Consider the following 21,497-nt stretch of genomic DNA (forward strand, 5'->3'; position numbering starts at 1 on the left):
ATGAAATATTGGTAGTACCAAAGACTCTTGAAGATACACCATCCTTTTGACATTTCCAGTGAGCAAAATAATTCCTAACAGGTCAGAGGGACTCAGAGTGAGAACCAGCTCAACAAATAAATGAGCCCACTAACAAAATTCGGCCCTCCATACTGGCCCAATAAATCAAGCATCGAAAAATAGCCCGGCCCAGACCGCAGTGACAGCCAGACTGGGCTTGTACAGGAATCAGCGGCCTCAAGCCTGTAAACAACGAAGCCGTGAGAGCGGAGATCGGTCGGGGCGTCGGGATACTTCGCCGCCCCCGCGAAGCCGCGCCTCCACGTCTCCGCCGCCGTCCCCCCACTGAGTCCCCGTCCGACTCCGTGTGGTGTGGGCGCCAGCGGTCTCGGCGCTCACGAGATGGCCCGCAGTCTGCGGCTCCTCTCCCGCTCGGTGGAGAGGCTGCGGCCGCTGCTTGTCCAGGGGCCGCCGACGAGGGGCTTCTCCGCCTTCGCGCGCGAACCGCTCCACGTCTGCGTCGTCGGTAGCGGCCCTGCAGGGTTCTACACCGCCGACAGGGTATGCGTATTGCACTGGCTGTTGCGTATCTTCGCGACTCTGCTTCTGAGGGCCTTGCTTTGGGCCGTCCTCATCAGTTCTGCAGGAGTATTGTGGTTTCATAGGAGATTAACGATTTCTTCAGTATTTATCCTTGAAGTGTGCTGCATTATTAACTATGTTTGCTCATTGTGGTTTCATTAGTTTGTGTACCAATGTCAATAAGAATTCCATGTGCTCTGGTGGAATTATTAGTTGAGCGATGCATTTTTTTCTAATCAAAATGTGCTGGAACCTGCAACATTGCTGTACAATGACCAAATGCTAAAACGATGAAAAGAACAAATGATTCAATACCTTCACTGAACTAGATTTTCCCAGAAACATGTTTGTTGTCCAACGCTCTAGGACCTTTCTGTTGGAACTGTTCTTCAGATTTATTCCGTTTTAACAATTATTTGTTTCTTCGCGGTATTCATTGGTGCTACTTTGGTTGGTTAATCAGATGCTGAAGGGTCATGAAGGAGCACAAGTTGATATCATTGATAGGCTCCCCACACCATTTGGCCTAGTCCGTTCTGGAGTGGCTCCAGATCATCCAGAAACAAAGGTGGTTGTTTACTGCAGTTATCATTTCTGGAACTGAAATTCAATCAACCTTTCATCTTTGCACCTTTGCAACTAAGTGAAAAATACCAGTTTGGAATTGGTCATCTATTTCCTATTTCCTCACTTGTTTTTATCAATTTATTCATTTACTGTAGTGGTTATCAGGTTAGGGCAATATTGTTTTGTTCATATAATGCAGAGATCTTGCTTTGCCAATTAATAGTTTTAACTACTGCTTGGGACCTGCTAGATGTTGTATTATGGTTATTTGATTGTACCTTCCTTTCCAATTTTCATGCTTATGGCAGTATATAAATTGTTTGTAAACCTAAGTTTACTTCAACTTTCCAACAGATTGTGGTAAATCAATTTTCTCGTGTAGCTGCAAATGGCCGCTGTTCATTCTTTGGGAATGTAACACTGGGAACGGATATATCTCTGGCAGAGCTTCGCAAAACATATCATGTTGTAAGTTCAACCTTGAGTTAAATATCCATTTCCCAAGAGGATGTCTCATTTCATTTTTTTCTATTACTACTTTTTCCAGAACTTATATAAGTAATTGGTTGAGATTGTATTTACTCATCAACAGGTTGTTCTTGCTTATGGTGCAGAAAGTGATAGGTCACTTGGTATTCCTGGAGAGGTATGACTTTTGACTTCTGTTGCACCACAGTTCAGAAATATCATTTAACTGTAATCTAATTGATTTTTGGTGTTTCCTCATATATTGCAGTAGTTAGGTATTAAGTAGTCAGCAGGGTGCATGTGGAGTTTATAATGCTAGCATCTTCATTGCCTATGTGGTTGAGATTATCTCATTTTTTAGATGGCATTATTTATCTCTAGTATCATCATGGGCGGCATTTTAGGATCTGAAAGGAATTCATTCAGCTCGCGAGTTTGTCTGGTGGTACAATGGACATCCAGACATGTGCGACTTGTCTCCTGATTTGAAAAACACAGAATCTGCAATCATCCTTGGTCAGGTATTTTTTGATTTTTCTTTGTATATTAGCATTTGAATAAATTACCAACATCTTGGGGCCAAGACAACTGACTCACAATTGCACTTTTATTTAACCTTGATAGACAGTTGATCTATAATTTTATTTGATTTGTGTGCTCATGATCCTTCATTTTGTTTACATGTTGCTTGAAGTACTTTTATGAATGCGATACCATTTGTTATCATAACATGATTAATTTCAGGGAAATGTTGCTCTTGATGTTGCACGTATTCTTTTACGCTGTAAAACTGAGTTGGCTACTACAGATATTGCTGATTATGCGTTGGATGCTCTACGTGGCAGCACAATAAGGTATCTTTTCACTTTAATATTGAAACCAGACTTATATTTTTTCTTTCTAGTTTACTTCCATATATTACTGATGATTACATAATACATAATTCTCTATTTATGTTGCATGTAAAGGAAGGTATACTTGGTTGGGCGACGGGGTCCCGTACAAGCAGCATGCACAGCAAAGGAGTTGCGTGAAATTTTAGGTATTTTTAACAATTGTTTGAACACTTGCAGTATTTGACATTTGACACGCGGCACATTAGTATTATCCTATCTCATTATCATGCTGTCATTCTAAGTTTGACATCATGTCCATGCAGGTTTGAAAAATGTTCGTATTTGCATCAACGAAGCTGTTCTTGCAACTTCGCCTGCAGATGAGGTTTGTGCCTTTAACTTATTTTCCTTTTCTTTTGAGCTGTGGGACTGGTCGTTTTCTTCTACTATCCTGGCTTTCTTAAATCTGGCTTATATAGGACCTGGAGTTTTTGCTCTATCATGGCAGTTAGGGCCATTTTATGATGTATTGTGCAGATTGTAAGCAAGTTTTCATATAATTTTTGTGTGATGTACAAATATTAGCATGAGATCTTGGTAGCAATAGTAAGAATTAATCATTTACTGATACTAAACCCACAGCAGTGATAAGGCTTCTTGTTCAATGTCTTACTAAGTGGGCATTCTGCTTTCAAGCAGGGGCGGACCCAGCACGAAGCCTAAGTGAGGGCACTCTGTACATGCAGCTAATCAGTGTTTTAAAGGCGGTGCCTAGGTGTCCAGGCGGACCCAGCTCGCTGGGGAACCGGTTCGCCTTGTCGCCTAGGCAATAAGGTGTGCACAGATTTCCAAGGTCGCCTTATCGCCTTTAAAACACTGCAGCTAATTCCACACACTAATAAATTAAGATGAACTTGCATATGAACTGCTGCCACTAGAAACTCATACATAAGCGGTGGATTTCATTTGCCATTATAATCTTTCATATCTAGAAATTAAAACATTAGTTAATTGTTTGTCTTGACCAGAAAGTATCCATACTTCTTAATTATTTTTATGTTTTTATAAATTGTTCTAGTTTTTTCATCTTGATTTTTGTTGGATTTTATCTACATGTGATGGCTTGTGGTTGAAAATTGTATTAATGGGCCATTGGGTGCATGTCTCATGCAAAGGCTAGAATAAAGACTATACATTTGTCAGACAAAAATAGATCCACTATGGATGATCAACAACGTTGCTCTCCCCAGCCGCAGGTCATATTCATCAGTAGCGATCACGGAATTTCTAGTTCTTGCTTCCATGTTGCAGGATCTCATGTCTTTGACGAGAAAGATGAACAATTGTTATATAATTTTGACGCCCTTTGCATGGTATGTAGAAATAGTTGAATAGAAAATAAAATTGAGTTTTTCATTGCTTAGGATGTCTACTTAACTTCATATAGGCATATCCTACAGACAAAAGGAACACCTTACAGCACCTTATTAGTAAGAATAAAAGAGTTAAGCATCAGGAGACAAAACTTAGAGTTCGTCTCAAAATACAACTAGAATTTAGAATGGATAGAAGAAAAGCTAATGCAAGAATATAATTGTTGGGCTCTACAAAGGTTAATTAAAAAACACGATCATAGCACCAATTTCCCTCTTTCGGTCAGTAGAGTCACTTGGCCCAAATGAGTGGGGGCACATGATTTTTGTGATTGAGGGCACTGACGGTGATTGAAGGGCCTTAATGAGCTTGTGGCTGAACTTGAGTGAGGGCCACCACTCAGCACAACATGGGTCCACCCCTGCTTTCAAAACTCCGATAAATTGATTTACCTAGTTACCTTTCACCTTTTCTTGACTAAGGAAATGTTGCTATCTAATTGCAGGAGGAGATGAGGAATAGTAGAATCCAAAGAAGGGTTTATGAGTTGCTGTCCAAAGCTGCAAGTGCACATAAGGACAACAGTTACAATGACCAAAAAGAGCTTCATTTTGTGTTTTTCAGGAGACCTATCAAATTCATCCCTTCAGAAAATGGTTCCACGGTTGGTGCTGTTCAACTTGAGAAGACAGCTTTAAAAGGTCTGGTGTAGCAGGTTGGAAATGAATCTTCTTGATCACTTCTTGAGCTTTCTGATAAATATTCTTGTTTGTTATGTAGGTGATGAAGTAACTGGTAAGCAGGTGGCTGTTGGAACTGGTGAGTTTGAAGACCTAAAATGTGGGTAAGTATTTTGGCTCGTGCTTATGCTTTCCTGGTTTTTTACCTAACCATATAATATTTGAGATGCATTTAATATGCTGCCTTCTTCTTAGTCTGGTCTTGAAAAGTATTGGTTACAAATCTTTGCCTGTACAAGGTTTGCCTTTCGACAAAAACAGAGGTGCATAATACTGCTTTTTTTTTTCCTGCTACCTTGGAGCTCATTTTTGCTCCATGAAGAGCATATGCAATTGCTTTTGCATGATGATCCTTGGTTCATTATAGGAGTTGTGCCAAATTTGAGAGGCAGAGTCCTGAGCAGCGAATCAGAGACAACCACTGTGGAATCAGGGTTGTACGTGGTAGGATGGTTAAAGAGAGGACCAACTGGGATCGTTGCGACAAATCTCCACTGTGCGGAAGAAACAGTAGGTACCTTTGTTATAGCTTTATCGTTCATTCCTTATGTGTAGATTGCAAGACGTTAGTTTGCTATGAAATTACGCTTTGCATACACCCATATCAGAGTGCTTTTGCTTGTTCTTTTGTCGCTTTGACAATAATGGCCTGGGACCAACATTTATTTGCGACAAAATCTTGAGAAATCCACCAATGTTAAGTCATCCAAGATATGGGTGTTACTTTTCCAGCGTCTGTTAGTATGGGTGCGGATATGGGTGTTACTTTTCCATCGTCTGTTAGTATGGGTGGGGGAAGAATAGTTTACTTTTGCATGTTCATGACACAACTGGAACCTCAACAGTCCACACACCATAAAAACTTCACATTTAGCGTTGTCATTGTATTTATTTGTTGGTTGCCATTTTGATAGGCTATTTATGATTTTTTCTGCTTATGGGTTAACAAATAGGTGGCTAGCATCCTCGAAGATGATATCAAGGGTGTGCTAAGGCCCCCGTCTGATTCGAAGAAGCATGGAAGGACAGGACTTGTTGAGATCCTAAAACAAAACAATGTTCGTTTTGTGCCATTCAGTGGTTGGGAGAAGATTGATTCCAAGGAAAAGATGGCAGGGCAGCTGAGAAACAAGCCTAGAGAGAAGATCACAACCTGGGACGAGCTCCAGAAAGCTGCAAACGAGTAAAAGGCTGGCACTCCCAGCAATTTTGTTTCCATGTGTTTGTATCAAAGGATCGCATCAATGAGAGATGATCCTACACTTAGTAATAAAGCATAACATCAACATTATGTTCACTGGAGAGTAGGCTCACGTATAAGCAAACTATGGTGCTCAGTAAAGGAAAATTACTAATAGCAATTCATTTCATCAAAGTCCAAAATTGATCTATTTATTAGTGCAATTGTGGTTTTATTTGAATGACTGGTGATTATTTATTGCCTCAAGAGAAGTTTTACGTACCATCTGTGCAATATCTATGTCAATTATTGAATACATTGGTCTAGGAAAATTGACACAGTAAAAGACGCATTGGCCACATAACTTAATGCGGAGACTACAAAATCATCATATATTCCTTATGGTGCCGCATAAATCATGCAAGTCTTGCAATCTGACTTCGTGAATGGGCTTCTGGATGTCTGTTGGGCAGCTCTTGCCTGTGAGTGCTTGATACACCTGCTGCATTGTTGCAAGCAAGCGAAGGCCACCAGGGGGAGCAGGATGATGTCTTTCTCCTCGTCGCTCGTTGGTGCTGTGATGCGCTGGTCCAAGATATCCTTTGAGCTTTGTATGCTGCTCTGTTCGGCAGAAGAACGGAAGCAGCAGGTCCCCTGTGTGCTTACCCATGATTACTTCCATGGTGACCACACCAAAGCTATATACATCACACCTCTCTGTAAATAGCATTGTCGATGCCAATTCTGTGAAAAGAAATGAAACCACGAAAATCAGGGGAATTTACCTTTACTTTCTAAATAAATTGCATTATCTAACAAAGGATTAAAGTGTTGTACCTGGGGCTATATAGCCACATGTCCCTGCAAAGATCGTGCTCCAACTTGAGCAAGTATGCTTGAGCTTCTTAGCCATCCCAAAGTTGGACACATAGGCCTTAAAATTGCGGTCCAACAAGATATTGCTACTTTTGATGTCACGATGTATAATGGGTACATCACAGTCATGGTGCAGGTAAGAGAGCTTGAGCTACGTCTTTCACCACTGCAGCTCTTTTAGACCAATCAAGCTCCTTGGCATGCTGTTCCTCCTGCAAATTGGATACTAAACTTCCCCTTTCAATGAGATCGTAAACAAGAAATTTGCACTTGGAGTGAGAACAATATCCATGCAACTTGACTATGCATCGATGCCTGACTTTCGTCAAAACTTGGATTTCTGCATGAAATCCTTTCTCATCAGTATAGTCTTCAACAGAATGGAGCAGTTTAATGGCATATACACTCCCTCCTTCAAGCTCAGCTCTGAAGACAGCCCCTATCCTCCAATACCAATGCAGTATTTTAAACCAAAACATTCTGTTGCGTCAAGTATGTCTTAGAATGCAACCTTCCCATCAAAATTCCATATGGAGACCGTATCTTGAGGTGCACTTATGCTGTTGGCTTTTGTGAATTTCCTCCTCCTTTTAACAATCGTCATGCACCCTATTCCGAGACAAATGGAGCAAAATGTACCAAAAGCTAGAAGCAGTACCATAACAAGATTTTTATTGGTTTTTTTTTGTCTAACTCTGTGACGACACATGGTTTCAAGCCATAATTTGGATCACCACAGATATCTATATCCATATTATGGTCAAGCAAGGCCATGGTATAGTCTAATGGGGTAAAAGTGTCCTCGAATCTGCCACTCAAACTGTTAAATGATAAATTTAGAATGTGTAATTGGTGCAGATGCGCTGAAGTCTCTGGTTAATCCACTCAGATTATTTCTGCTCAAATCCATCTCATATAGCTCAGAACAATTCCCAATCTCTTTTGGTATTGGTCCTATTAATAAGTTTTCTGACATGCGCAAAATTGACAAACCCAAGCTATTTCCTATCTGAGATGGAATGCTTCCCCTAAACTGATTGCTACTTAAATCTAGACTAGCAAATATACCCGTGCGTTGCAACGGAAGGGGAAAGAAAATCCTTACCTACCCCTTGCCCAGCAAACATGACCAAAACCTCAAAGATGACTTGTTCAAAATAGGCTTCAATAATATTAGAAATTCAGGCCTAAATAATATCAATTTTCTTTGAGCAAGATTGGATCTACAAACCAATAAAAAATGGTATGTTTTTTTAGTAATTGAGGGCACGCCATCTTTTAGTAATTCATCCTTTTGCTGGTGAGACATTTGTGCATATCTATTTCTTTCTTGCTAGCTGACTCTTATATTCTTTAGGATCTGTGAGTAGTTGGTGGTAGCTCGATGTCAATTGTCGTGGACCCACTGCCATTTCTAATGTTGCCACCGTCTATGCCGGTGGGTCCCGTTTAGATTTATCGATGGAGGGTCCTCAAATTATTTCAAAGAAGCCATCTGCAAGAAAAACAGCTCGTGATTGATCAATGTTATCGCAAAATGTAAATTGAATATCAATATTATCTAGAATATCTATCTAAATGAGCTGGAAAGCTCTAGAAAACCATAAACCCATCGTATTTTTTAGCCATTATCTTTAATTAGAAAATTGATGTTGCTGATATGGCACATCGACGCCAATGATTTTCCTAACATTTTGTGGGATGTGCCGCTCTCGACGTCTACCTCCAGCTTCCTTACATGGCCACTAACATCCCAAAAAGCTTTGGAGAGCTTGGTCGATGGTTTTCCTAACATTTCGTGGGATGTGCCGCTCTCGCCGTCTACCTCCAGCTCCCTTACATGGCCACTAACATCCCAACAAGCTTTGGAGAGCTTGGGGACACTCCCCTCGAGTTCTTTGGGGTCCCTCCAACCATCATGTAAGAAGTGCGATGATACAGCTAACAGAGACTTGAAAGTAATGTTCTAAAAAGAAGCCTAGCTGAGTAAATAGCCCGTCAATAGTGGCCTAATTTGTTAGAAGTGAAACTGGGTCTTCGACAATTAACTTCTATACTCGAGTAAACCAAGCTTGTTAATCAGCTAACATCTATTCCATTATACGACAGTACTTTTAAAACCATTTCTGTGACATTGCTGTCAGCATATATTCGGCACTTGATACTCACCTGTCCCAAGTAACTGGTTCACACTGTGACAGCTAACAACAAATGCCAAGACAAACCACTAAAGTATAGGATGTTTTAAAGTATGTAGGTTGCTTATCATCAGCCCCCCAAAACAGAATTTGGTCTTTAGGTTTACTAATAGCATTGTTTGCTCTACCTCAATCTATGCAATGAGAACACAAGCAATCATATATTGGAGCTGAAAAGAGAAGGAATGATGTGGCCTTACTACAGCGGGTTCGCTTCTTATAGAGTATGCGGTATCCACCACATTCACACCACTGGATGACATCTTCTGGCTTCAGGGTGTTCTCAGGCTCAGAACATTAAATTTTCAAATCAAACAAACGAAAGAGAAATCCTCTTCATCCTTATTCCGCCAAAGAAAATAACTGAGGAAAATAGCGGAGACAAGAAATTCAAAACTAAACACTACAAGTCATAGGAAAGCAGAACAGGCCGGTAGCCGCTAGAACGCCCAATTTCAGGATCAAACTCAACTTGAACCCTCGATTCAGCAGCAGATCACAAGATTGGGGGGTCACAAAAAATCGAAGCCGCGGCTCCAGAGAGGAATCGAATAATCCTAGCCTAGAGAGGCCCCTGCTTGCTGCTGCGCTAGAGAAAGGCCAACCGTCGCGAGGCTGGCGTGACCGAAGTCCAAGAATGAATCGAAGGTGCGGATGGTGATAGGGGGTGAGAGGATTACCTCGAGGGGCGGCCAGCCGGCGGCAGCAGGCTAGCGAGCACCAGGTCCAGGGCGCCACCGCGCCAGGCATTCAACGGCGTCGGAAGGGACCGTCTTCCGGCTCCGCGACGGCGTGGCAGCCGGGGAGCGGGAGATATCCAGCCTTCTGCAGAGGAGGAACAGTGATGATGGAGAGCCAACCGCTGCAGGAGCCAACAGCCCCACTTGTCAGTACGGACGAAAAAAAAGCAGAAGCCTTACTTGCTTTAATAATATATAGGATCATGCACGTGTATTGCTACGGACAGTACAAATCATAAATAAATAGCATTCTCATCTTACTGGCAAGCAATTATGTCTGTAGACAAATGTAAATTGCACTCGATCATGTTACTGTTGTATGGCAGTCCACAACATACGAGATGCACCAAAACTTCGCAATGCAATTCCGAGAAAACACTTAAACTGGTGAACGGTGACACTCAACGGAACATGCTGATGAGACTAAAACAAATTTCACTTACCTATTTCTATAATAATTGTTTCATTCTAAATTGTGTCTGACAAATGATTTTTCTTATATATCTGGAAAGCCCGAAATGGATAGGTTATTGGAGATAGTCGAAGCATGGGTTCAGAGTAAGACTCTACACTTGCAGCTGACTCGACAATGTCAGAGGGCGCAACTCGGTTGGCGTCACGGACCAGGCGTCGCTTAGGGCTGTACGTCGTGGTCTTCGTCGAGAACTGCTGATGTTGATTGCCATGGCCGCGCGTGGTGATCCCTCGGTCAGCACCCAAGGATTTGATCTGCATCCGACCGCGGGATGGATCGCGACATGGGAGGCTGGTGGATGAAAAAAAAATAGTCAGATTTAGGAACTGAATACGAAATTTGATGTTAGTTGTAGTGTTGTTTCCCAAAAATTTCTGCAACACTTTTTGAAGGGGAATTTGCTGCAAAACTGTAAACATAAATAAGAGAAGATGAACTTAAGTACTTGCACAACAAGTTATTGACATGCATTAGTACCATGTGTTCCCTGTAAGCCTACCTTTTTGCTTAACAATCATCAAGCAACTACATTGTCTTTGTCACATAACTAACATGTCAGCTAATTCTCCCTTTACAGTTTTACATAAGTGGTGTCTAAATGTTACATTAGAAAATAACTAAATGACCACATTATAGTTAAGCCAAGTGAAACAGAATAGGAACATATCGCAGACATAAATGTGACCAAAAGGCATACATACTGTTTCTGAATCCGCCTATCAGATTGGACACTTGGTAATGATGTCACTTGTCTCCCGACATGGAAGGATTTTTGCAGTGCTCCATCAGCGCTACCTACAAATGGCTGAAGAAAAAAAGGGATGAAAAATTACATCATAAGTACATCACATTAGAATATGAAATTACGAATTCTTCATCACTTCTTCTCAGAATGCTTCACGATATTACAAAACTGGACTAAAGTGGACTAAAGGGTGTTGGGGACAACCCTACCCCTCATTTACTGCCCTCCCTCCCACCCGACTCCCTCCCGCCCGTCGCCTCCCTCCCACTCGGCCTCCCTCCCGGGCACCGCCATCCCGGCCACCGCCCTCCCTTCCAGCACAGCACCCCGCAGCAGCAGAGGAGGAGAGAGCGGACGCCATCGCCAGTCGCCACCGCCGCCACTGCCCTTGAATAGATTAGGTGCGGATAATGATGGGGGACCAATTGCGACGGGCCGAGGAGCGCGCCGCCGTCGGTGGCGACCCCAACCGCTGTTGATTGCTGTGCTCGCCTGCCATCATCGGTGGTGGTGGTAACTCGCTAGGGCCGGATTGATTGGGGGGACGATGCTGCCGGCCGTGGGGATGGAGGAGGAGGCGCCCGCAGATCCAACAACGGTCCACGTCTCCGGCTCCGACCACTGCTGAATCGAACGCTTCGGGTTGGTTTCATGCCAGGAAGGAGTAGGCGCAAGGGTACCAAAAGGTAGGGAAGAAGAGTAAAATATTTTTTATTCTTTAGTCCATTTTAGTCCATGGAACCAAACAGTCCATGGACTAAAGGAACATGACCTTATTATAATAATAAAAAGGTTACATACATATAGAATGTCGCATTATGTTTTATTTGCATTAAACAACACGACACAAAAATGTACACACTATACCATGCATCACGTTTCTTCAATGTAACTCTTATTTTGATGTCACCTGTGAAAATAAAAATAGAAAACATGCAACTAAGTACAAGCTAGTTGCCTGTTCCTAATTTCCAAAATAAAAAGTTATATAAATATTATGCCTCATGTTACCTCGAGGTTATATGTAATAATAGTCATTTAGATCCACTTCAATGGACGGTCCACAGTCATTTCAAAGTACCTTAGCAAAGCCCTTTTATTATTATACTTGCAATCTGGTGAATGTTTTAATTTGTCATGATTCATGACTACAACAAATGTTTGGCGCACAGCATGCTCGATATTTTTTTAAGGAAAAGGAGGGGTAGGCCTCTAGCCCTCTACTGAATAATAAGCGAACGAAGGAAAAACAACACACCAGGTTCAAACTGTACAAAAAGATAAAAACCAAAGAAGGAGAAACAAAACAAACTACAGGGCTCAAATTCACCAAACAGTACGTTGTAGATAAGATACAAAAGCACAAGCCAAATTGTTCCTGACTCTTGAGACTATATATGGGGCCATCATATATTCTGTATGGTGCCGCAGAAGTCGTGCAAATCTTGTAAAGTAACTTCGTGAAGGGGCTTCAGGATTGCTGCTGGGCAACTTCTGTCTGTTAGTGCTTGACACACCTGCTGCATCGTTGGCCGAGCTTTAGGACAGATTTGCAAACACCCAAAGGCCACAAGCACGAGCAGAATGACATCCTTTTCTTCGTTGCTCGTTGGCTCTACAACGCGCTGGTCCAGGATATCCTTCAGCTTCGTATGCTGCTGTGTTTGGCAAAAGAATGGAAGCAGCAGATCTCCTGGGTGCTTTCCCATCACCACTTCCATGACAACCACACCAAAGCTATATACATCACACTTCTCTGTCAATACCATCGTAGATGATAATTCTGTGACAAGAAATAAAATTATCAAAACTATGAGTTTTCCTTTAAAACTTGTAAAATCATGTTGCGTTATAGCATTAAAGGATTAAAGCCATGTACCTGGTGCCATATAGCCGCATGTCCCTGCAAAGATAGTACTCGAACTTGAGTAAATATGCTTCAACTTCCTTGCCATGCCAAAATCTGAGACATAACCTCTAAAATCACGGTCTAATAAGATATTGTTACTTTTGATGTCACGGTGTATGATGGGTTCATCACAATCATGGTGCAAGTAAGAGAGAGCATGAGCTACATCCCTCACAATGGCAATTCTTTTGGGCCAGTCAAGCTCTCTTGCAAGTTGTTCCTCGTGAAGAATGGATGCTAAGCTTCCCCTTTCCATGAGATCGTACACAAGAAACCTGCACTGAGAGTGAGAACAATACCCATACAGCTTGACTATGCATCGATGCCTTATTTTTGTGAGCACATCGATCTCAGCATTAAACGTTCCTTCATCAGTGTAGTCTTCCATTGAGTGGAGCAGCTTGACTGCAAAGACACTTCCTCGAACCTCAGCTCTGAAGACAGACCCGTGTCCTCCAGAACCAATGCAATATTTTTCATCAAAATTTTCTGTTGCGTCGAGTATGTCTTGGAATGCAATCTTCCCGTTGAAATTCCATATGGAGAACATATCTCCAGGCTTGCTTTTGGTCCTGCATTTTGCAAGTTTTCTTCTCCAACAAAAAAGTGCCAGGTTTCCTATTGCCAGGCAAATGAAACAAAAGAGACCGAAAGCAAGAAGTAGCGCCAAAATAAGACGCTTATTATGTCTTTTCCCCTCATTTTTGCCACCAAGCCCTGATGATTCACATGGTGTTAAACCATACCGTTGGTCGCCACAGATATCAATATTATGGTCAAGAGAAACTAAGGCTGAAGGTAGTGATGTGCCCCCAAATCTGCCACCCAAACTGTTGTATGACAAATTGAGGTTATGCAGTTGGTAAAGCTGTGCAAAAGTGATTGGGATGGTGCCACTTAGATTATTTCTGCTGAAATCCAGATCATATAGGCCAGTACATTCCCCAAGATCTTGTGGTATTGGTCCTGTTAATAAATTGTCTGATATGCGCAACTGCAACAAATGGCGGCACTGTCCTATTTGCGGTGGAATGCTTCCCGTGAACTGATTGGTGCTTAGATCTAGATGAGTGAGATTAACTAGAAATCCTATTTCTGATGGAAGCAGTCCATTAATCTGATTGGAAGCAAGTACAAGCTTTTTTAGAGATTTCAGATTCCAGAAGGTCGAAGGGATGGAGCCGCGTATTTGATTATCTGATAGGTCCAATAATTCTAGCCTTGTCAGATTCCCAAAGCTTCCAGGAATGGAGCCAATGATGCTATTTCCAAGAAGATGCAGGAACGACAACCTATGGAGCATTCCCAACTCATGTGGTATGTAACCAGACAAATTGTTGAAGCTAAGGCCAATGAAATCCAACAAGGTCAAATTTCCCAAACTAGGAGGTACTGGGCCAGTAAAGCTATTACGACACAGATCAAGCTTCCTTAAGTTGTGTAGCATGCCAAGTGTAGAGGGGAGATGTCCATTTAGGAACTGATAATTCTGTGAGAGATCGAGGTAAGTCAGGCGTGTAAGGTTACCTATGGAGGGTGGGATCGGCCCGGAGAGGGAATTGCTTGAGAGATCCAACAAAGTGAGCTCACCAAGTGTACCAATGCTCGGTGGGATTGGCCCTGAGAGGTTGTTATCGTTGAGGTCTAGATGGGCAAGACGAGGCAAAGCCACAAGGTCGAGCCCATCTAACCGGCCAGAGAGGTTACACATGGGAAGAGAGATGCTGGCCACGACTGGGACAGCGTCGCCGCCGTCACCCAAGCCACGGCCATGAGGCACCGTGGTGCCGCAGGCAACACCAGTCCAGTTGCACGGGCTGATGTGCTTGCTCCATGACTTGAGGCAGCTTGAAGGCCCGGAGTCATCGCCGAAGGTGGATTTCCATCGAAGAAGGGCTTCCGCTTCACTATCGAGCTTCGAATTTGCATAGGAGAAAAGGAGTGGCAAGGCAAGTAGCAGAAGCAGCGACATCTCGAAAGGGAGGAGAAGCATGGCTTGTGTGCGTGTGTTTAGGTGGTGAGGCTGTAAACGCACGTAAGAATGACGGCCTTACTAGCCCTGCTGGCCTTTAAATAAGAACACACTTAGGACGCGCCATTATTCACTGTAAAAATGTTTTGAGAACCAAATGTGTAACACGGTTATCTTGACTAGCTTCTTGACTCAGTAAAGCGTACTGCATGTGATAACACGCAGCGAGAGCGACAGGTACAGCAGTGAAAATTAAAAGTTGCCGAGACATGACCATGGGTGTGATCTTCTAAGTAGGTATGCTATTATTCGTTGATGATGAGGTTCCGCTTTGCTTTGGCCTTTTGACGAGAGTAGCTTCCTTCTCAGTAACGCAGGATCGGAGAGAATCATCAGGAAAGCAATTTCTTCTTTTCACCCGGACACGGAACAATTCTCCATCTGCTTTCCAAACAAGATGCTCCTGAGCGTTGCTTCTCTTCCCCACTCTGCTTTCCATGTGGAGCTTGCTGCGCTCGTCCTGCTGCATCGCTGGAGCCTGGAGGATGAGGATCGAGGACTATAAGTTTCAATGCCAGCTGGGCCACCGCGTAAACTGGATCTGGCAGCGAGTAGGGTAGAGCCGGGACATGGAAATAAAGAGGGAAGGACTAGAACTTTAAATCGGCGACTGGGCAGGCAACACCTCCAAGGAATCTAGTTAGTGCGGGTGCTCACTTTATCAGCTTGATTGCTAAGTTCACTGAGATTTCATTGTTAGCCGACTGATTAGATTGCTTTATTTGAGACAGTACGTCTATGGATGAAATTCTCGGAATCGAAAGAAAGTTAATTCTAGGAAACGCTTAAGGCTTACCTCTAATGCTTGTATCCACAGTGCATCATAAACCTAGGCTAATAAGCACTGTTGTAGTAATAATAGTACATGCCATCATCACTGCAGGTTGCTTTAGGATAACCCATCCCTGCTAGTTCATTCATAACATGAACCGGTAGTGACATCTCTAATAATGAATCAACGGTGATAGTGGGCTATACCTGACGTTTATCAATCTAATTGTATGGTCTCACGTTAATCATACACGATGAAAATTAATCTGACCGTATATTTGGTGGAACCAGGTTATATTATCATTAGCTTTAATTTAATCTCCACTAGGACCGACCGAAAAATTTAGAAGCGACATCAACAAAGAAAGACCAGGAATCGATTCCCTCTCTGATATCTCTCAGTCTATATCTTATTTTATCCTTGCTTTGTTAGTAATTCATCCTTTTCCCTATTGCTAGCAAAGAAAGATCTCACCATGTCTACATCTTCGCATCTCGGCTCACGAAAAATATGCTCAAAACACTCCCATCATCGTCAAGCAAACAGTAAGGTGCTATCATGGTGATCACGCAACCACTGAGGCGCTATGGGTGCAGGTAAAAAGCATATGCCCAAGAAGAGCGAAGTCATTTTCATGAACAGCGAATACCCATAGCGTTCATTTTCATGAACACCGAATACCCATAACGTCACAAATTCTGAAGCTGAAAGAAACCTTCAGAAGTAGCTCCGGCAAATGCTAAGTTAACCCAGCTAGCTACTTGTACATACTTCATTTATCATTTCTAGTTATAAATATTTTTTGAGTACCTTCTGCATTCACAAACGAGTTAATAATAACTATCTCTTAACGTATATCAAATGCTTGGATCAATAGCGCATCATAAGTGAAGGCTACACATCATTTTAATGTAATACTACATGCTATCATATACTAGATAAAACCCTATCGACTGGGTATTATTACCTATTGGTTTAGAAATGCTAGTGGTCACACAACACTGCACATTCACAACATGATGAATTGGCAGTGTTAGCACATTGAAATATGAACTAGCAGTTTAGAACATCCAAATACGAACCGTCACTGAAAATAGGTTCTATGTCACTGATGGTTCTTATCCATATCAATATATATGCATATATACATCTATTAATGGTAGACTAAAAATAACCAGACAAAAAGAAAAAACACAAACTGCTGGTATATTAGGAGGAACCAAGTTATAATACATCTGCTTTAATCTCCACCATGATTGATTGAAAATTAAAAGTGACGCATCAACAAGAAAAGACCATGCATGACTCGATTCCTTCTCCAAAATCTCTATATCTATATTATTTTTTCCTTCAATTCTTCTTTTTCCCTGTTGGCAAGAAATTAATGAAACATGCCACCTCTATGCATTCTTATCCCACTCATGCGGAAAGATGCACGATATCCCTGTGAAGAAGCCACCTCTACTCTCAGTCGATTCCTATTCTATTCAGATCCGTTCACGAGGGCTCCATATATATCCATGTGTTTGCTGCTATAAAATTATGCTTTTAAGAATACATGAATTTATTTTCTCCTAACCAGCTGGGAGCACCGGTGGACAGACAAAGCGTGAAATATTTGTGGTCTCCAGAGACTTGCCAAAGATTTTGAGTTGCCAATGAAATTTCTAGCATAGTTACGGGGCCTTGAAAAGGGGGTGAAGCTGGGTGTCGTCGTGTTGCTGAAGGCGACAGAAATTTTTAACGTAGCATCAAATGTGCAGCACAGAAATTACACAGCCGGAGGATTAGGACGAGCGGCCTGGTCCATCAAGCCCAACTTTACTAGCAGCGAAAAAAGATGGTATTATTCAAGCATGCAGCAAAGAAAGTATGAAATCGCTGACATCACGCACATGCATGTATTTTCGAAGCTAAAATGCTATAAATATCAAATCAAACATTCAAATGAAATTTTGATTGCACCATTATATTTATTAAAATAAGATCTAAAAAAAGGCCACTCTCGACTATATTTGGATGAAATTTCCTTAAGAACATTTGTTTTATCAAGTTAGAACATTTTGACTACTGTGAACAAATATATGTTAACAACAGAAACAAAGAATTACTGAACAAATGATTAAACATGATGTACAAATAATAGCTTACTGCGACCAAAAGATTTAAAGTTTTCGTGAGCATTTGATTACATAGGATAAAAATGAAACTGGACATCATGAACAAATGAGTTTACAAAATGAAAAAAAAATTAGCATTGCAAATAAATTAGTCTAAGAAGTGAACAAGGTAGCTCCATACGTGAACAAATTGTCATACACGGAGAAAAAACACATCCGCATCACGAACATCTTAATTATTCTAGAAAAAATGAGCAAAATGGTTCCACGTGCATATAATTCTATATGGATAACAAATAATCAAAAGTTCAAAACAAATCATTATTATTACTGAAATGAACCGGATTTCCATTTCCGAGAATCCGACTCCCTATACCCCTGTGATAGTCCCTGGATTAGTAGCCATCACGTATAGAACTCATTTCAGCATAATATCATTTCCGTACAATGAAATCAGAGTACAATATTTGATATTTACATCCGATTCAACTCGGTATACGAATATTGTACATGCCCCTTGGGCTAAACGACAAATAAAACTCATACGCAGCGGTAGCTAGGGCTTTAAGTCTTCATCTCCGATCTTCACCACAGGCATCCTTGAGCGAAGCAATGTGACCACTTCCTTCATGAATTCTTCATGATTGGACTTTCACTCCAAGTCCAAACCTGCACACTCACAAATTGTCCATGATCGAGGACACATCTATACGTATAACTCTGCAAAGTATGTACACCTGTCGGGGATCAGCCGACTGAACATCACCCTACCGGGCGAAGAACATGGGAGCTACGATACCATCCTGCATCCGGGCTCGGATGCGATTCCCCACAGAGGACCACCCTGAAATTGTGAAGCACTCCCACCGGGGCCAATCGGGGGCAAAAGCAAATCAGGGGGCAAAAGGTTAGCACCACTCCCCCTACATTGATACTCTATCCTACAACAGGTATGGTATTGCACTTGCCAGTCTCGACCCGGGCCTAGACCCATTATTCGACGAGTGGCGTGCATGTTTAACATATTCCCGTGAAGCATGGCGACCCACTTGGTTTCAGACCGGAGCAAGCTCCTAACTCCCAAAAGCGTTTCCACAACGTGGTCCACAACTACACCCATAACAGGTATCACCACCAACTCCTACGCTCCTCAAATGTGTACCCGCAACAAGTACCATATAGGGAACGTCCAAGAATGGACCCCAAGCCCCCAATTCGAAGATTGGGTTGTGTAAAGCTCGACCCCATCAAGTATCCCCAAAACATCTTCTCCTGTCGATTTGAACCCCACACAAGCCAAGAATCCTAATCACAATAGCCTATACACATGCAAGCATCGCACATAGCAAATATAAGTAATATGGCAGTAGGTCAAACAAGGATTCAAGGCATAAAGTAGGCTATGCATGGTTCCTCATCATCATACGAAGAAATAAAGTGCTAGCATACTAGTTAGCAATGCCTAATGGGTATTCAAACCGAATGGGTGTGAACCTAAGTAGTCTTCCTCCTCGTAGTAGTCCTCCAATGGCTCCGGCTTTGGGTTCAGCTCCGAGTCTCCGGCAGCTCCTAATTACGCAATTACCATAATTACCAAAAGTCTAGTTGCAAAGCAAATCGAAAAGACATCCAAAGAAGTACCAAACAAGAGTAAAGCCTAGTCTAACACGTGCTGCATGTTTTTATGAATATTATGAAACCGGTTTCACAATTTTTGGAATTAGAATGAATTGGTTTTGAATTTTGAAGTCGAAAACATTTTTCGACATTTTGATTTGATAGGCAAAACCAAGAAACAAAGGAGTTAGCAGTTAACATGCTGTAGGTCAGCTGCATTTGGATGCAAGCTGCCACAAAGGTTTACAGGTAGCTTAGGGGGTCTAAAAAGTTGGTAGCTAAGCTATTGTGGGGGGTTTTCTAGTTTCTGGGGTAAAACTGGAAGCTCCGACTTTGTAACCGGAAGTTCCGGTTTGAAACCGGAAGTTCTGGTTTTGGAAAACTGGATGTTTCGATTTTGGAAAACTGGATGTTCCGATTTTGGAAAACTGGATGTCCATGGGGGAGATCTCTTGGGAAAGTGCTTTGGATGGTCTTGGGAAAGTAGGGTTCTCCACACAAGGATTTGGGGTTTGTTTGGCCGAGACTTCCTAAGGTTTCTGGACCTACTGCAGGCTGGGCTGCGTAGAACCGGAAGTTCCGATTTGGAAATTGGAAGTTCTGATTTTGCCACAGATTCGGCCGTGATGGGCTTTGCATGCGCGCGAACGCGCGATTCAGGCCTTAGCTGGGTCAGCGGTTCATCCAGGCGAGCAGGGCTTGCTAGCAAGAGAAGAAGCGGTGTGGTGACGAGGTGGAACGAACGGGCGCGGGCTTGGTGGTTCTCCGGCGGGGCAACAACGGTCTTCTCCTCCTCCGGTGTCTTCTCCCCGTCTCCTATGCCCCCTCCTTCCTCCTTCTCTTCTCCAACCGGCGGCGGTGAAGAGGAGAAACCCCAATTGCAGATGTGGACTGGAAGGGGCTGGTTCAGGGCTCTAATAGGAGGTGGCTAGAGTTCTAGGCGGCTTGGACGGCTAGGGATTGCGGCTAGCCGGCGTGGCGGCCATCCACGGGCGCCAGCGCAAAAAGTGGCGCAGACAGGGCCGGCGTCGTGCGCGGCGCGCACGTCACTGTCGTACTCATGCCGGGCGCGTGAGCGCCGTGGGAAAGAAAGAGGAATAGTGTCATGGGCGGTTGACGTGTGGGGCCGGGCGGTGGCTGCAGCGCGGAGGCGGTCTGGGCTGGAAACCGGAGGTTCGAGTTTTGGAAAACTGGAAATTAATGTTTTTGCTCTAGCCTTAGGTTGGATTGTTAGTTAGGTGGGTTGGTAGGGTTAGGTGAGCTTCTTTGGGCCTAGTTTAAGTTTAGTTAGCTTTTTCTAGTTTGATTTGTATTTGAATTCCAATTCAAATACAAATCCCACACAACAAATCCAAATAAAATTCCAAATGAACTCCAAATATATACACTAACACACATTTCACCTTAGCAATTCAATTTAGTTTATGAGTTAATTCTAAGAGTTTTGGGAGAGATTCACTGAAGACAATCTTATAGTTCGGAAAAATTCACACCACATCACAAATTTTTTTTTGAAATCCATATTTTTGCAAATTCAAACATCTCGTAAAAATACGAGATGTTACAATTACAACAAATAGAATATATACAGATGGTGAACTAATAATTATGTATACAAAATAAATGAAAAAGGAAGAAAAAGAAAAAAAATAGAATAGAAAAAGGAGAAAAAAAGAAGGCTGCATCACCTCCCACCTTCATCTTACAAGGAAAAAAAGGATGTGGGCCATGTCTGCAGCATGTTGGGTTCAAAAAAGGCCGAATTCCTTCGCTTTCCACTACTGGAGAACCGACCTTTAGTACCGGCCAAAATGTCTGGTACTAAAGAGGGGTTTTAGTACCGGTCAGTAACACCGATCGGTACTAAATGTCTTTGCACCCAAAAAATAAAGAAAGAAAATTGACAAACAGCCGGGAGGCCCGCACACGTGCATTGTCGCAAGTCACAACTCACATAAATTTGACGCGTAATATGCACGTGCGCGGTCAGTGGGATTCAAACCCATGACCTCAAGCCTCGCGTAAACCTTCCTTACCATCTCACTGACACAACACATGTGATGGAGTTCGATATGCTTTCCTTTTAAAGTAATCCGTGGAGAGGCCTTAGTACCGAGCAATAACATCGTCCAGTACTAAATGTCACACCATTCACCATTTAGTACCAGTTGGTGGTATTGCCCGGTACTAAATGGTACTCCACGAGATATTGGTGTTATTACCCGGTACTAAATGCTCCATGCCTTTTAGTACCGGGTAATAACAC

At 42.5% G+C, this 21,497-nt stretch overlaps 3 protein-coding genes across 6 annotated transcripts; 1 reads left to right on the forward strand and 2 right to left on the reverse strand.

Annotated features, from left to right (window-relative positions):
• Nucleotides 1-270: 270 nt before the first annotated feature.
• On the forward strand, nucleotides 271-5,979 carry LOC101765991 (NADPH:adrenodoxin oxidoreductase, mitochondrial). 4 transcript variants are annotated; one of them, XM_004952168.3, is made up of 13 exons: nucleotides 271-561; nucleotides 1,046-1,150; nucleotides 1,504-1,617; nucleotides 1,742-1,795; nucleotides 2,022-2,138; nucleotides 2,362-2,471; nucleotides 2,586-2,659; nucleotides 2,777-2,838; nucleotides 4,333-4,528; nucleotides 4,608-4,671; nucleotides 4,763-4,830; nucleotides 4,935-5,081; nucleotides 5,521-5,979. In XM_004952168.3, exons 1-13 carry the CDS (start codon nucleotides 403-405, stop codon nucleotides 5,526-5,528), a joined length of 1,278 nt encoding a protein of 425 aa, XP_004952225.1. In that variant the 5' UTR covers nucleotides 271-402; the 3' UTR covers nucleotides 5,529-5,979. The 4 variants fall into 4 exon arrangements, with proteins under 4 accessions (XP_004952225.1, XP_004952224.1, XP_022679403.1 ...); XM_004952167.3 differs by having other exon boundaries at nucleotides 4,935-5,077; XM_022823668.1 differs by having other exon boundaries at nucleotides 4,807-4,830.
• Nucleotides 5,980-6,146: 167 nt separating this feature from the next.
• LOC105914092 (probable leucine-rich repeat receptor-like protein kinase At1g35710) lies at nucleotides 6,147-11,075 on the reverse strand. Its single transcript, XM_014804894.1, is given in 8 exon segments — nucleotides 6,147-6,350; nucleotides 6,352-6,491; nucleotides 6,585-6,769; nucleotides 6,771-7,065; nucleotides 7,068-7,307; nucleotides 7,310-7,500; nucleotides 7,502-7,678; nucleotides 11,002-11,075. Coding segments are annotated over 8 exon segments (1,506 nt in total).
• Nucleotides 11,076-11,863: 788 nt separating this feature from the next.
• LOC101766670 (MDIS1-interacting receptor like kinase 2) lies at nucleotides 11,864-14,725 on the reverse strand. Its single transcript, XM_004952169.3, has 2 exons — nucleotides 12,661-14,725; nucleotides 11,864-12,564 (listed from the first exon to the last, which is right to left on the reverse strand). Exons 1-2 carry the CDS (start codon nucleotides 14,681-14,683, stop codon nucleotides 12,188-12,190), a joined length of 2,400 nt encoding a protein of 799 aa, XP_004952226.1. The 5' UTR covers nucleotides 14,684-14,725; the 3' UTR covers nucleotides 11,864-12,187.
• Between the last annotated feature and the right edge of the window lie 6,772 nt (nucleotides 14,726-21,497).

The sequence above is a fragment of the Setaria italica genome, chromosome I, assembly GCF_000263155.2.
Source record: "Setaria italica strain Yugu1 chromosome I, Setaria_italica_v2.0, whole genome shotgun sequence".
In the NCBI taxonomy this organism is placed as follows: Eukaryota; Viridiplantae; Streptophyta; class Magnoliopsida; order Poales; family Poaceae; genus Setaria; species Setaria italica.

Bases quoted from the DNA above. Each gene is read 5' to 3' on its own strand.
- LOC101765991 (XM_004952167.3), top strand. From the start codon at position 403: ATGGCCCGCAGTCTGCGGCTCCTCTCCCGCTCGGTGGAGAGGCTGCGG. The intron at 2,472-2,585 runs GTATCTTTTCAC...TTGCATGTAAAG, and splicing joins CTACGTGGCAGCACAATAAG to GAAGGTATACTTGGTTGGGC. The intron at 4,529-4,607 runs GTCTGGTGTAGC...TTTGTTATGTAG, and splicing joins TGAGAAGACAGCTTTAAAAG to GTGATGAAGTAACTGGTAAG.
- LOC101766670 (XM_004952169.3), bottom strand. From the start codon at position 14,683: ATGCTTCTCCTCCCTTTCGAGATGTCGCTGCTTCTGCTACTTGCCTTG. The intron at 12,565-12,660 runs GTACATGGCTTT...TTCTTGTCACAG, and splicing joins ATGCGGCTATATGGCACCAG to AATTATCATCTACGATGGTA.